The sequence below is a fragment of the Oratosquilla oratoria genome, chromosome 4 (genome assembly GCF_046742065.1).
Source record: "Oratosquilla oratoria isolate Oo_2021 chromosome 4, ASM4674206v1, whole genome shotgun sequence".
In the NCBI taxonomy this organism is placed as follows: domain Eukaryota; kingdom Metazoa; phylum Arthropoda; class Malacostraca; order Stomatopoda; family Squillidae; genus Oratosquilla; species Oratosquilla oratoria.
This window is the reverse complement of record NC_134780.1, coordinates 73,537,135-73,552,134: the sequence shown is the minus strand read 5'-3', so window position 1 is coordinate 73,552,134 and position 15,000 is coordinate 73,537,135. Positions and strand designations below refer to the sequence as shown.

At 39.1% G+C, this 15,000-nt stretch overlaps 1 protein-coding gene across 1 annotated transcript in view; it reads left to right on the top strand.

The window, feature by feature from the left end:
- The first annotated feature begins 129 nt into the window (after nt 1-129).
- Nucleotides 130-15,000, top strand: part of LOC143024565 (uncharacterized) — a 20,775-nt gene continuing 5,904 nt past the window's right edge. Inside the window, exons 1-5 of the mRNA XM_076183376.1 lie at nt 130-156; nt 5,819-6,459; nt 6,631-7,205; nt 7,317-7,603; nt 14,788-14,888. Coding sequence (XP_076039491.1) covers nt 130-156; nt 5,819-6,459; nt 6,631-7,205; nt 7,317-7,603; nt 14,788-14,888 — 1,631 coding nt within the window. The remainder of the gene's footprint in view (nt 157-5,818; nt 6,460-6,630; nt 7,206-7,316; nt 7,604-14,787; nt 14,889-15,000) is intronic.

Here is a 15,000-nt window from a genome sequence, read left to right as displayed (position 1 = left end):
TCTCAGAAACATTTTTGTGCGAATACAACTCGTGGGAGATTAAAGGTTGGTGGTGTTTCTTTAAGCAATTATCATCCCGTCAAGAATCGACCTGACCTCTCACCTCTCACCTGACCCCCACAAAATGCGATGCTCGCACGTGACCGTGACTCCTACGTGAGGTCGGAGTTAGCGGGCGTCGTATCGCATCACATTGAAAAAAAAAAAAAAAAAAAAAAAAAAAAAAAGTATATATATATTTGTATGTGTGTGTGTGTGTGTGTGTATTTACCTAGTTGTATTTACCTAGTTGTATTTTACGGGAAGGGGAGCTATGCTCGTGAGGTCCCGTCTTCATATCTCATTTTATCTAAACTATTTTTAAATTCATGTATTGTTTTTGCACACACCACTTTCTCATCTAACTTGTTCCAACTGTCTATTGCTCTGTGAGGAAAGCTGTTCTTTTTCAAATCTCTTCTATAGTTGTCTTTTTTTATTTTCTTTCCGTGTCCTCTTGTATTTCTGTCATCCCATTTTATCAGATTCTCTCTATCAGTAATTTCTATGCCTTTCATGATTCTGTAAATAGCTATCAAATCTCCTCTCTCTCTTCTTTGCTCTAGTGTCTGTAGTTTAAGTTTTTGTAGTCTCTCTTCATATGATAGTTTTGAGAGTGTTGGTGCCAGTTTAGTAATTGCTCTTTGTATTCTTTCAAGTTTTTTTATACATTTTTTTGTACTTGGTGACCATATCGTTGCTGCATATTCCAATCTTGGTCTTATCAGGGTGACTAGGATTTTCCTCACCATTTCTTCATCCAGGTATGTAAATGCCACTTTGATTGTTCTTATTAAATTATAAGTTTCTCCAAAAATCTTATTTATATGTTTCTCAGGTGACATATTATTCATAACAATGACTCCCAGGTCCCTCTCATTTTCTACTCTTTTTATTCCTTCTTCTCCCAAATTATATGATCCTGTTATTCTGTTTTTGCTTTTTCCAAATTCCATTATACTACACTTTTTTGTATTGAACTCCATCTCCCACTTCCTACTCCATTCTTGTACTTTATTTAGATCTCTCTGTAGTGATTCACAATCTTCTTCAGTTTTCACTCTTTTCAGTAATTTTGCATCATCTGCAAAGAAGCTCATATAGCTTTCAATTCCTTCATCCATATCATTAATATATATAGCAAACATTATTGGGGCCAGAACTGTTCCCTGCGGGACACCGCTTATTACTTCATTCCATTTTGAGTGCTGATCTCTTATCACTACTCGCATTTTTCTTTCTTGCAAAAAGTCTTCCATCCAATTTAGCAATTTACCTTGTATTCCTCCTTCATATTCTAATTTCTTAAGCAACTTCTTATGTGGTACTTTGTCAAAAGCTTTTTTTAGGTCTAGAAATGCACAATCAGCCCATCCATCTCTTTCTTGTATTATATCTATTAGCCTTGAATAGAAACATATTAAATTGGTGACGCATGATCGTCCTTGTCTGAATCCAAATTGCCTTGGATTTAGTACGTTGTTTTTTTCCAAGTATTTTACCCATCTACTTTTGATAATTCTTTCACATATTTTTGCTATTGTACTTGTTAGAGAGACTGGTCTATAGTTGGTAGGTTCTTCTTTATTTCCTCCTTTATATATAGGTACTATATTTGCTTTTTTCCAATCTTCTGGAACTTTTCCTTCTTTTAAGGAACTGCTTATTATGCTATGTATTTTGTCTGCCAGTTCATTCCTACATTCTTTCAGAATCCAGTTTGCTATTTCATCTGGCCCATGCGATTTTCTGACATCAAAATTACCCAAGTGTGTCAATATTTCATTCTTCGTTACTTCTATTTCTTCCATAGGGGGGACTTTTTCCTTCCACTCAATCTCTTCAGGTTGTATATTTTCCCTTGTAAACACTGATTTAAAATGTTTGTTCATAATTTCTGCCATTTCCATTTCCTCAGTGTATTCAACTCCCCCTTGTCTTAATTTCTCCAAGTCTTGTTTGTTTTTCAGTTTATTGTTTACAAATCTGTAGAATAGTTTTGGTTGATCTTTACACTTTTCTATAACATCTTTTTCATATTTTCTTTTTTCCTCTCTGCACTTTTGTACATATTCATTTCTATAACCAGTATATATTTTCCATTTTTCAGGTCTTCTGTCTTTTTTCCATCCGGTCCAGGCTTTGTCTCTTTTGTCTTTTAACTCCCTACAACTTTTGTTGTACCAGCATTTTACATATTCTTTTTCTTGTTTTTGTCTTGGGACATACTTTTCCACTCCTTCTTTGTAAATTTTTGTCAAAATATTCCATTTCTCTTCCACTGATGTTTCTTCTTTGTATATTTCTTCCCAGTTTTCTTGTTGGAAGAATTCTCTTATTTTATCAAAGTTTGTTTTTTCATACATCATTCTTCCTTTTCTATATTGTTCATTTCTTTTCATATATTTTTCTTCATTAAGTTCCAGTTCAATCAATATGTGGTCACTTTTACCTATTGGTGTTTTATATTCAATCTTGTCCACTATTCTAGGTTCAGATGTAATTATTAAGTCTAGCCTCGATGGTTCTTCTTCATTTCTATACCTAGTGTTCTCTTGTATCCATTGTGTCATTGAATGGTCAGTAATCATCTCAAGTAGAGCATTTCCCCATGAGTCATCACCACTCTTTACTGTCATTTCTTCCCAGCAGATTTCTTTGCAATTAAAGTCGCCCATCATAACTATTCTTCCTCCGTCTTCCATTATTTTAGTTAATGCTATCTTTGTGTCCTCTAACATACTTTTATGTTCATTCTCCTCCCATGAGGCTGTTTTCGGAGGCACATAGTTGATCACAAATTTTCTGCTCTTCTTATCTCGGTCTTCCACTTCTATCATAATCATCTCTACTGTATTCTTTCCATATATGACACCTTTCACGTTTATATCCTTCTTTGTCAGGAACATAACTCCACCCCCTTGTTTTTTCTCTCTGTTTCTAATCCAATAATTGTATGTATCATGTCCTACACTGTTGGGTGGTAGTGGGCCTTTTAATTTTGTTTCTACAATTCCCATTATGTCCGGTTCTTTTTCTTTCAAATAATCATTCAGTTCATTCAATCCTGTTATCAATCCATCTATATTTGTGTAAGACACTCTTAGTTTTCTGCCACTTCCATTGTGTTCTCTGTTTCCCTTATGTTTTTCTTTAGTATGTCGAACTGCTTTATTTTCATGTTCACTACTCTCCAATAGAATCTCTCTTTCTCTGACTCCGTTCTTTCCTCGTTTTTTGCCTTAGCTTCAATTCTTTTCTGCTTTTCTGCCTCTCTTTCCTCCTTATTCATTTCTCTTTTTATCCATACCTTTTTATATTGATCATTTGTTGCTAGTTTCCCTGTCTTGGATAGAATTTTCTCTGCCGTTGTTTGTGACCTGAATTTAATCTTAATTGGTCTGGTCTTATCTGTACTATATTTTCCGAGTCTGAATTTTTCCTCAATTTCCTTTATAATTTCTGGTTCATCTTCCTGGACTAATTTTAATAAACTGCTTACCCTTTCATTTTCCTCCTTGATTCTTGCGGTTCTATCTGGGTTATGTTTCTCTTCCATTCCTAATATAATTATACATTTCTTTTTGTCAGCTAATTCTCTTACTATATTCTCCTTCTGTCTCATCACTTTAATAACTGAGTCTTCATTATGTTCTTTCAATTGCTGTTTGACTATGTCAGTGAATGAAACCTTATTCCCTTCTTGAGTTATTCTCCAATTTTTAGCTTCTGTAGCTATTTTCTCACTGTTTTCATTACTATTCTTCTTCAATTTCTCATTCTCCTCCTTTACATTTCCTAACTGTCTTTTTAGGTCCTCTACTTCTTCAGTTAAGTTTCTGTTAGCCTTCTCTAGTTGTTCCAATCTTTCAATTCTTTGGAGAATGGAGCCTACATTACCTAACTTACGTTCCAAGTCCTCGATCACCTTATCAACTCTCTCCTCTAGTCTTATCAGTCTGGGGGGGGTTGTGTCCCCCCCACCCTCTTTAAATCCCTGGAACATATTCTCGTCACTTTCTACTGTATTTCTCCTCTCTATACTTCTAATCTTTACATTTTTATTTGCCATTTCGTCATCCGGTGGTCGTTTCATGTTGACCTTCCGCCCGTCTTCCTGGGCCAAGTCCTCCACATCCTCATTACCTTCCATTTCCCCAGTAATCCCTCCCCCTCTCCTCTTTCCTTACTTTCCCACTACCTCACGAGCAATTCCCCCCCCTGCAAATACAAAAAGGCACTTCTCTTTGCGTTGGTATCCTCAATCTGCACTTTTCTTCAGAGCGTTCGTCAAGCCGTCCGTTCGTTGAAAGTGTGTGTGTGTGTGTGTGTGTGTGTGTGTGTGTGTGTGTGTGTGTATGTGTGTATGTGTGTGTATATATGTGTATGTATCATACTAACATGTAACAAGAATAAATAAATTAAATAAAAATAATTCTTTCCTTAAAGGGAGAGCAATTCCCCATAAGCTTTGCTTCACGCTCTCCCTTTTCAAGAAGCAATTTTGTACAAATTTTGTATATATGTATGTATAAATTGTATTTCATTTTGTTGAATAAACCTTAACTAACTTAACTAACTCACTAACTGGTAAGTACAACTCATTGGGATCAAAGGTTGGTTGTGTTTATTTTCGTGAATACAACTCATGGGAGTTCAAAGGTCGGTGGTGTTTATTTCGGTGAACACAACTCACTGAGATCAAAGGTTGGTAGTGTTATTTCGGTGAACACAACTTACTGAGATGTGGGATTTTAAAAAACTTTTGATATCTTTGGAAAGATAAGGTTACAAAGAATAATATGCTAAAATTTCATAACAAAATCTTAAAAACTATAGAAATGATATCAAAAATACTTGAGGAAAAAAGATCAGCAAAATCCAAAATGGCCCTTTAAAATGCGCAAAAACGGCTTCGAATATTTCATAAAAAATAACCAACCTCAACATGGGACTATTTCAAAATATTTGATATAGAAAATAACCAATTAAATGTAGATTTTTTAAAAACATTTTACACTACTGGAAAATTAAGGTTATAAAGAATAATATACTGAAATATCACAAAACAAATCTCAAAAACTAAAGAGATGGTATTAGAAACACTTTGGGAAAAAAGATCAGCAAATGTATCTTTGATCAGACTGGATTCTATTATATTTCTTGTCATATGACTTACCTTTAACAATTTCTTTAGCACCCTCCCAAATTATGCAATGATGAAAATCCCTTAGGTGAATGAATAAAGCATTAGAAATTTGCCCACTCTTGACGCTATACTGATGTTGTTTTAACCTTATTTTTAATTCTTTTCCAGTCTGACCAATATAGCATTTGTCGCAATTTTTACATGGACTTGAATATAAGGAAGAAGGATGTATATATTCAATTCCATGTAAAAATTGCGACAAATGCTATATTGGTCAGACTGGAAAAGAATTAAAAATAAGGTTAAAACAACATCAGTATAGCGTCAAGAGTGGGCAAATTTCTAATGCTTTATTTATTCACCTAAGGGATTTTAATCATTGTATAAATTGGGAGGGTGCTAAAGAAATTGTTAAATATAAGTCATATTTGACGAGAAATATAATAGAATCCAGTCTGATCAAAGATACATTTGTCAATAACTTAAATTTAAGTCATGGTATGTATAAATTAGACAATTTTATTGTGAAAAAAGTAGTAGCCCAAACGTCCGCTGCCGCGAACGGGTCAGGTTGACATTAGAGCCTCACAACCTTTCCTGGTTCCCTCCCTGACCTCATACTCTTTGAAGCGCAACTTCCGGGCAGCCCATGATGACCTTGTGGACCTCTCCCCCCCCAAGGGGGAGCACACGGACCTCTCGCTCTTCGAGCTGAAGTGGGCTCTCAGGGCCATTAAGGCCACCAAGAAATCCCCAGGTGCAGACAAAATTGTGTACCCACTTCTGCGACACCTCCCTCCCGCCCTCCAGCAATCCTTGTTGGCGATCTACAACAAATGCTGGAGAGAAGGCTTGGTACCACTGGCATGGAAACATGCAATTGTGGTCCCCATTCCCAAGGCGGGAAAACATAGGAACCTGGTGGAAAACCACCGGCCCGTGGCCCTCACCTCCCACGTCGGAAAGGTCTACGAACGTATCATCCTGAACCGCCTAAGCCACCATGTGGACTCAAACAAGTGCCTCCCGAAGCTTCAAGCAGGGTTCAGGAGGGGTAGAAGCGTAACGGATCACGTCGTGAAGCTCGCCGAACACATCCGGAGAGCCCGAAGGCAGAGAAGAATTCTTCACACTTGTTTCCTGGACATCTCCAAGGCTTTTGACACCGTTTGGCACACAAAGCTCCTATTGAAGCTGAAGTCCATAGGGGTCTCCCCGGCAATCTTCAACTTCGTGAAGTCGTTTCTCGCCGGCAGAACAATTGCGGTTCGGTGGAAAGGGATCATCAGTTCGCAAGCCAAAATCGACATGGGGGTCCCCCAGGGCTCCGTCGTCGCCCCCCTACTCTTCACCCTGCTACTAGCGGGGGTGGGAGAGGGGGTGAGACATGACACCATAGTCACTGCCTACGCGGACGACATAGCCCTCTGGAGGAAGTCCAGGTACCGACGGCCAAAGAAGAACTCTGCAAACCATCGGGCGGAGGTAAGGGTATTTCAAGAGCAAGTGGACGTGGTCGTAAACCATCTCATGGACCTTGGATTCACCCTCTCCGGGACCAAAACTGTATACATGCCGGTGCACAGCAAGGGTTATAACGCAGGTCAGTATCCGGACTGGAATCAAATCACGGTCTGCGGTACTGCTGTGAAACCCGCTGCCTCCGTCCGCTACCTGGGGGTCACCTTCCAGTGGGACGGCCTTTGGAACGAGCACCTGAGACTAGCCTGTCTCAGTGCCAGACGGGCGCTCAATCTCGTCAGAGTCATCCGTCGGGAGAAATGGGGCCAACGCAGGGAAACTCTGATTCCCATCATTCAGAGCCTCGTGCGTTCCCGCCTTCTCTTCGGCGCCCCCGCTCTCCACGACCTCCCTCCGACGGCCGTGCAAAGAATGGCTCGGGTAGAGTGCCAAGCGCTCCGCCTAGGGCTAGGACTAGCAAAGTCGGTTCCCCAGGCCCAAATCTACAATGAAGCCGGCCTACTACCACTCAGGCATTGCCTGAAGAAGGGTGCCTGTACATACCTATTCAGCTCTGCAAGGGTACCTAACTCCACAGATGAAGAGATGGATGAGAGCTGGAACTCAGCCTCCACTCCCGTTCCCGTTCACGGCCTTCCCTTTACAGTAAGGGACATCTGCAAGAAGGCCAAAATCCAACCTGGCCAACGCCGGAGGATTGCCCAGTGCCAGGTGGACCCCTTCCCTCCGTGGGCCCTCACCCCTCCTGAGGTGGAGCTTAACCTTCCCGGGCTTAGCCGTCGAGACGACCCACACACGCCTGCAGCGCGAGCAAGGGAGCAGATTGCGCTCAAATACCGTGACGACCTGCTGATATATACAGACGGATCAGTGTTCGAAGATGGACGCTCAGGAGCAGGCATCTACCTGTACAACACAAAGGAAGCTCACCCAGTGAAACTACCCCCCACCTCCATCCTCACGGCTGAGCTCGTCGCCATCAGAGAGGCAGTGCAAATTGTACTCGCCCTTCCCCACCCACCACCGCAGGTAACGGTGCTATCAGACTCGAAATCTAGTCTAATAGCTATCCAGAACGGCAGCTGTGCGTCACGTCCCGCCATCCTTAACGACGTCCTGTGCCTTCTAACGGAGGCCGGCAGGGCAGGAGTCCACTTCCGATTCCAATGGGTCCCCTCGCACGTGGGCCTCCTTGGCAACGAGATGGCAGACAAAACTGCCAAAACAGGTGCCACATTGCCTAACAGCAAAGTCACCTCAATCCAACCCTCTGCACATGACTTCTTTTGCAAAATTGACCGCGCTGCCTGGGACATCTGGAAATTGGAGTACCACTCTACTGCTGTTGAACGTGGATGGCTCCTTAAGACCTGCCTTGGACCGACCCCCCCTACCTTCTCCTCTCTACCCCCGTACATTGCGGCAACAGTCAGCAGGATACGGGTGAATCACTGGCGGACCAAATATACCACTTCCCGCTGCACCTGTGGCGCGGAAGTATCTTTCAAGCACTGCCTCTTCTTGTGCCCCGAATTGGAAGCCTACTTCTGGCCCCTAAGGTCAAACTTCAATGACCCTGCCACAGCCCTCGAACGCCTCATTGCGGACTCCTCCTCCAAAGTCGACCTCCTCGTCCTTGCAGCCAACCTCGTCTGCTCCTCCCCAGTCGGGGGACTGCTGTAAACACCCCGACCACCCCCACATGCACCCGCATGCCCACAAGCGAAAATCAAAACTCTTACCCAATTACACAACTTCTCAAATCACCCCAACACTTCCCTAACATCTCCAAATACACTATTTGAAGCCACCCAGAAACTACAAGCCAGTCCCTAAATCGGCTAGCTCCGCTGGGACTAAAATCACAAAACTAACTAACTATCTTTTCTATGTACCCTGAGGATGTCTGAATAGACGAAAGCGCTTGGTCATCAGTTTTTCTTTTTCCTTGGTGGTTTTTCCGCATATATATATATATATGTATTAAAACCACTTGGAAAATAAAATGAAAGGTGACCAAACCAAACTTTTTCGTCTATTCAAGACATTTTCAAAGGTACAGAGTAAGGTATCAGTGACATTATATATATATATATATATATATATACAGTATAATATATATATATATATATGATGTAAGCGGAATAGGAAACACAGGAGTCTTAGTCTTGAGTTTATTCCTGACTAGTTTCGCAGGTATGCTTTTTCAAAGGAATATGTTTCGCAGGTAAAAGCATACCTGCGAAACTAGTCAGGAATAAACTCAAGACTAAGACTCCTGTGTTTCCTATTCCACTTACATCAACCTGTCAGAATGTCTCAACATATATATATATATATATATATATATATATATATATATATATATATATAAATATATATATATACAAAAGAAACACATTAGGGGGAATCAGGACAGGTCCAATAGTGACCTTACTCTATCAGCACTGCTGGACGTTTGACCCGGCTACTGTCAACAATTCTATATGTTACAAAGTTATCTAATTTATACATTTACATACTCATATTCATGTTGTTCACATGAATATGAGTATGGGAATGTATAAATTAGATAACTTTGTAACATATAAGATTGTTGACAGTAGCCGGGTCAAACGTCCGGCAGTACTGAGAGAGTGAGGTCACTATTGGGCCTGTCCTAATTCCCCCCTAATATGCTTCTTTTGTGTATATATAATGTCATATATATATATATTCGTAAATACCTGGAGTCCAGGAACCATTTTTATGGAAGAAAGTATACGCTGGACTCGACGTTCGTCAATTTATTACGACGTTTCGAACCCTGTCCGGGGTTCGTCTTCAGGGTAATACAGTGGTAGCAATAGGAAATGTACATAAATAGGGGATACCTGGTACACTGGGACAGGTCTTCCCAGTAACCGTTATATTCCAACGCAAGTAGAACATATCAAAAACACAAATGAGCAACAAAAATATAAATAAAACTATAATACAAAATGTGCAATACATCCTTAAAAACATTCAAAGAGTTTACTATAGAATAAATAAAGAAAAAACAGTGAAGGCTGTAAGAACCCAACCCGCTGCCGATGGGCCGCAGAACAATGCACCCCGTGGAACTGTAGTTTCCCCTTAAGCCGCGTAGCATTTATGTGACAAGAATTAATATGATTAAACAAACCATTGTATGTGTCCATAAATATTATTCATATTTGTGAAATTAATGTTGCCACAAACCATGATAGCTTTTGTAAGAAGAAAGCTTGTATATGTAAAATGATTGTATGAATTTACCAAATGTTGAAATATTGGTTATTCTAATTTAATTTTAGTGCGGGTGGAAAGTGATTATTCACAAACTCCTAGGTTTTTGCAGATAAACCCCTATAACCATATGTTTTCTGAAGATAGATAAACGAGATACATTTCATCACCTTTTAGCTGTAGACATTTATTGTCAATCCACACACACACACACACACACAAATGCACATACACACGCACGCAAAAGTATGTGTACATATGATATTTGTGTTTGTGTATGCATGTATTTTCAAACTAGGGTTTCCCAACCTTCGAGGGGAGGGGCGCACACCTGGGAGGGAGAGTGTTTAAAGCTATATTTCAATTAAAAAAAAAACGTTTTCATGGTTTGTATCTTATTAGCATTACCGTTACTGGTACAGATAATACCATGTTACTATCATAATCTTTTATCACCATCTCATCTATTGGTATTGTATCGTTATTTTCTTCATTAGTACTGATGAATCACAATGGCAAAAGCCGACAAGACTGTGAGAATAAACACCTTGTGAGATCGAAACCTTTATTAGTACTACGTTTCGCTTGTTACAGCTTTTTCAAGTACAGACATGACACACACTCTGAGCACATATAAGCCAGCAGGGAAGGAACTGGGAGAGGTTATCAGGGAGGGGTGGGTGGTAGGTGGAGGGGGAGGTGGGGGACGGGTGGGACTTGGTGGAGACAAAGGAGGACATTTCGGAAAGTTTGTTGAAGTGGACTAAGGGGGGACATTTCATACATTTATTTAATGCGGGTAACAGATGGATGATAGGAGGGTTACCCGCATTAAATAAATGTATGAAATGTCCCCCTTAGTCCACTTCAACAAACTGTCCGAAATGTCCTCCTTTGTCTCCACCAAGTCCCACCCGTCCCCCTCCTCCCCCTCCACCTACCACCCACCCCTCCCTGATAACCTCTCCCAGTTCCTTCCCTGTTGGCTTATATGTGCTCAGAGTGTGTGTCATGTCTGTACTTGAAAAAGCTGTAACAAGCGAAACGTAGTACTAATAAAGGTTTCGATCTCACAAGGTGTTTATTCTCACAATTAGTACTGATAATGATATATCTTCTCGTAATTATCATCAGTATCATTATCACCATTGTTTTTGTGACTAAATAGTATGACAAGTGTTGTAGTTTTATCCTAATCATTTGATTCCGCAGAGATGGGATTTCAGTCTACTGAAGAAGACAGTGTAGCAGCAGCCAGGACAGACACTAAAGTTTGAATAGCATTGACAGGTTTCACGGAGCTCATAATCACTGTTATTTACTCTTTCTTAGTTAACTCAACCCCTTCGTTATGAGGTTACTTTCAAAGATGAATAAAATATATGACTAGAATAGCATCTCAAATTCCCGTTGTCGTAGCAAAGTAGATAATTAACAAAATAGCCTTGACCCCCTGAATACAATGCCATTGGAGAACCTGAATTGAACCGTCCGGGGGTCAGTTTAATCTAGATTCGTAAAGGGGTGGCTTGTCCTTTGTGTCACAGTTCCCTACAATGTTGATATTAATACAATGTTATCTTGGCATATCGTATATCTTACCCGAAATGCGATTACTTTCACTAATGTTATTATTACTTCAACTAATCACGGCATTGTTACAGGGAGTTGGGTTTATTATGACAGGGATAATTTCGTAATTATGATTAATACGGAGCGGAAAATCGAGATTAAAGACGTAACGGAGCTGTTATCGAGTAGATTCGTGTTCACAATGAAAGGATTGCCGCCCTTGTTAGCGTGGCGCGCTCTGTGTACTTGGTCATGGTGAGTGCCGGGCTATTTGATACATGCGGATCACCACTCAGATCAGTGTCTCGATCTACCGTACTACGGTCGAGATAAGGTCAGCTCCTCAGTTAGGTTAACGCCTTTCATTGTGTATGAGGGCTTCCCTTAACTGAATTAAATAGCCTGGTAATAGCTACAATAAGTGACTAAACTCATAGAACACTCTAGAGGGTTTGTCAAGATATACTCGTGATAATTCTTAACCATCTTCTTGCATAAAGCATCATATAAAATCGTCTAGAAACAATAAGAACAAAGGATTAATGTCATTAACTCATATAGAAAGAATTCAATGATGGGGCATTCGAACCCTATAAAATTCCATGATGTGCACAAAATACTTAAAGAAGTAATGGATACAGTGATGATCCCTAAACGTCCAACTGCTCATTGACAACGTCAGTTCCCTGTATACTGTACCACGAATTGCTTTGGTTAGACCTTCTGCATAAAGCTCAAAAAATATTATTCAATTAATCAATTATTAATAGATACTAAACATCATTTAATTTATATTATTAAATAGTTAAGTAGTTGGCTAACCAAATTATCAATTTGTATTAGTTAATCAATATTCTAATCAATCACATAATTAGCTAATTATGTAATTGATTTATAATCAACATGTTGATAAATTGTAGAAAGGCAGTAAGTCTTCTAATAGACATTTTTGTTGAAGATAATGCTATTTTTTTGCAGATAGTTTCTATAGATCTCACTAATCGCCGTATTGCAGGGTCTAATATCTGTAGAACTTGTGTGTAGGCTGCCATAATCTCCGATTCGGATTTCGGCTCAACTAAGCCTTCTTCAGGGAGTGGTACAGGTGTAATCCATGAGGGGTATTTGACCACAGCAAAAATATTGATTGGGGGAATTCACTAGATAATTGGAAGATATTCATAAATCTATGAACATCTTTCCCTTCCAATTATCTAGTGATCACCCCCAATCAATATTTTTCCTGTGGTCAAATACCACTCATGGATGACACCTGTACCTCTCCCTGAAGAAGGCTCAGTTGAGCAGAAATCCCGATCGGAGATTATGGCAGCCTACACGACGATTAGTGAGATCTATAGAAACTATTTGCAAGAAAATTATAAAAAAATATATAGATAAATGAAAAATAAGTGAATGCATATATAAATAAAAACAAACAAATCAGTCAATCAATAGATAGAAAAATAAATGAATGATAAAATGAATGAGGTTTACAAAACAGTTTCTGTTATTCATATTTCCATTTTCCGATTGATTGTAGTAGATTGATTAATTTTCTGTGGAGTGTGACGGAATCATGGAATTGTTTGGAAAGGGATGAAGGTGGAGGAAAGTCAGAGAAGAAAGACAATCTCCACGGTCGCAAGGCAGCCGGGTGACACTAAGAAACAGCATGCAACATGAAGATAGTCTCTATGTTGCGAATCTCCAAGAGTGTGAAATTTCCAAAATTCGGAAGAGATCCGAATTATAAACGATTAAAAAATTAGAATTCTCAATTTTTCTGGTTTACTTTCAAAAGGTATTTTCGTCTAAGAATGAGATTTCTGAATTTTTGGAAATTCCCAAAATAGAGAATCATCCGCACATGCCTTCCGTGAATTGAATTGGTTAAGTGAAAAAATATTAATCATCACTTGACGACTCTCTCAGCCTTTGTTGTAATTTTCTATCTGAAATCACTCATTCCTCACTATTAAAAAAACAACAACAAAAAAACAGGTTGGTCAGTGGTATCTGTGCTACTATTTATAGAGGTTTCGTTGTAGCTAAGTAGTTGCGTTGACATCTCCAATGCAACTTGGAGTAATGGATGCAAGATTGTAGGAAAACGATTCCAAACAGACGTAGCAAAGTACTCTTTCCTCAATCGCTTTGTTGATATATGGAATGGTCTACCATCTAACGTCATCACTTGTTATACTGTAGTGGCATTTAAAAAAACGCCTCGACATTTACTTAGCTACAGATCCCCGACTAGAATCATTTACCAAGTTAAAAGAAAAATAACAGAATAATAATGATGATGATAATAATAATGGTGATAGTGATAATAGTAATGATAATAGTGGTGATAGCGATGATAATAGTTCTAATGATAGATTAGATACCGAAAAAGCCACGTAACGACCGAATGTCTGCTGCTGTTCGTTTGTTCATATAACTCCATGTAAAGTCTAAGACTAATGTTTAGTCACGTTTGGCACAAATACAGATAGTTCTCCGTAATGGAAATCTTTCAAATTTAGAGATCTCCAGAATTCAGAATGCAAACGCATTTCAAAATTATACTTCTGGTATCAAGGATTTTTATTTGTTTATTTACTCCGATTATTGAAGATTAACGAATTTCAGAGATTACTAATAGTAAGATTTAAGTATATATCTGTGAGGGTTACGGTAAGAACTTATATGTAGATAGTATATCTTATCAAATACACATACTTTAGAAGCTATGGGTAGATTATGATGAATCTTAGTTTATTTCCGAACACAACACGAATTCATACAAATCTCCACCTAACCGTGAGATATATTGAACACACACTTTTTACAAAACATGATGCATGGCTCCAGATACCACTATAGGCAGTTCAGACTTAAAATACTACATGCCTTCCTCCTTAAATAATTTAACTGAAATTTAACCGAGGTGGTGGTGAAAGAAGCGGTGGAACAAACCAAAGTGGTGGTGAAAAATGTAATCGGCCCGACAAACTAGATTTTTTTTTATCAAGAATAACATTCGCAATTAAGAAATAAATTAGTGATGTTATGTTAATAAATATGTGTGTGTTGTGACCAGGATTGAACCCAGACTCTTGTAGCATATAAATCTGCCAATATTAAAGATCATTTGTGGTCAAGTTGGCAAGATGTGGGTTTAGAAGTTCACGAGACCCGGGTTCATTTCTATATGAAACAACCAAATAGTTATTATTTGTCAGGAAAAAAACACAGGAATACAAGAAAACTCATATCTAATCAACTTAGAAAGAAATAATATGTGTCAGCTTAAACTAAAGAAAGTGGTGGAGGAAGAAGTAGCTCGGCGAACCCAGGGTCGTAGCGAAAGAGGTGGTAAACTAGACCTGCAGCAGGTGGCATGGCCATTGTATGCATGTCTCATGCATTTCATTCATGTGATGGGACTCGTGTCAGTCTTCTCACACACAGACAGAATATTCCCTTGTAGAAAGAGGACTCATTGTCAGAGGACTCCTGAT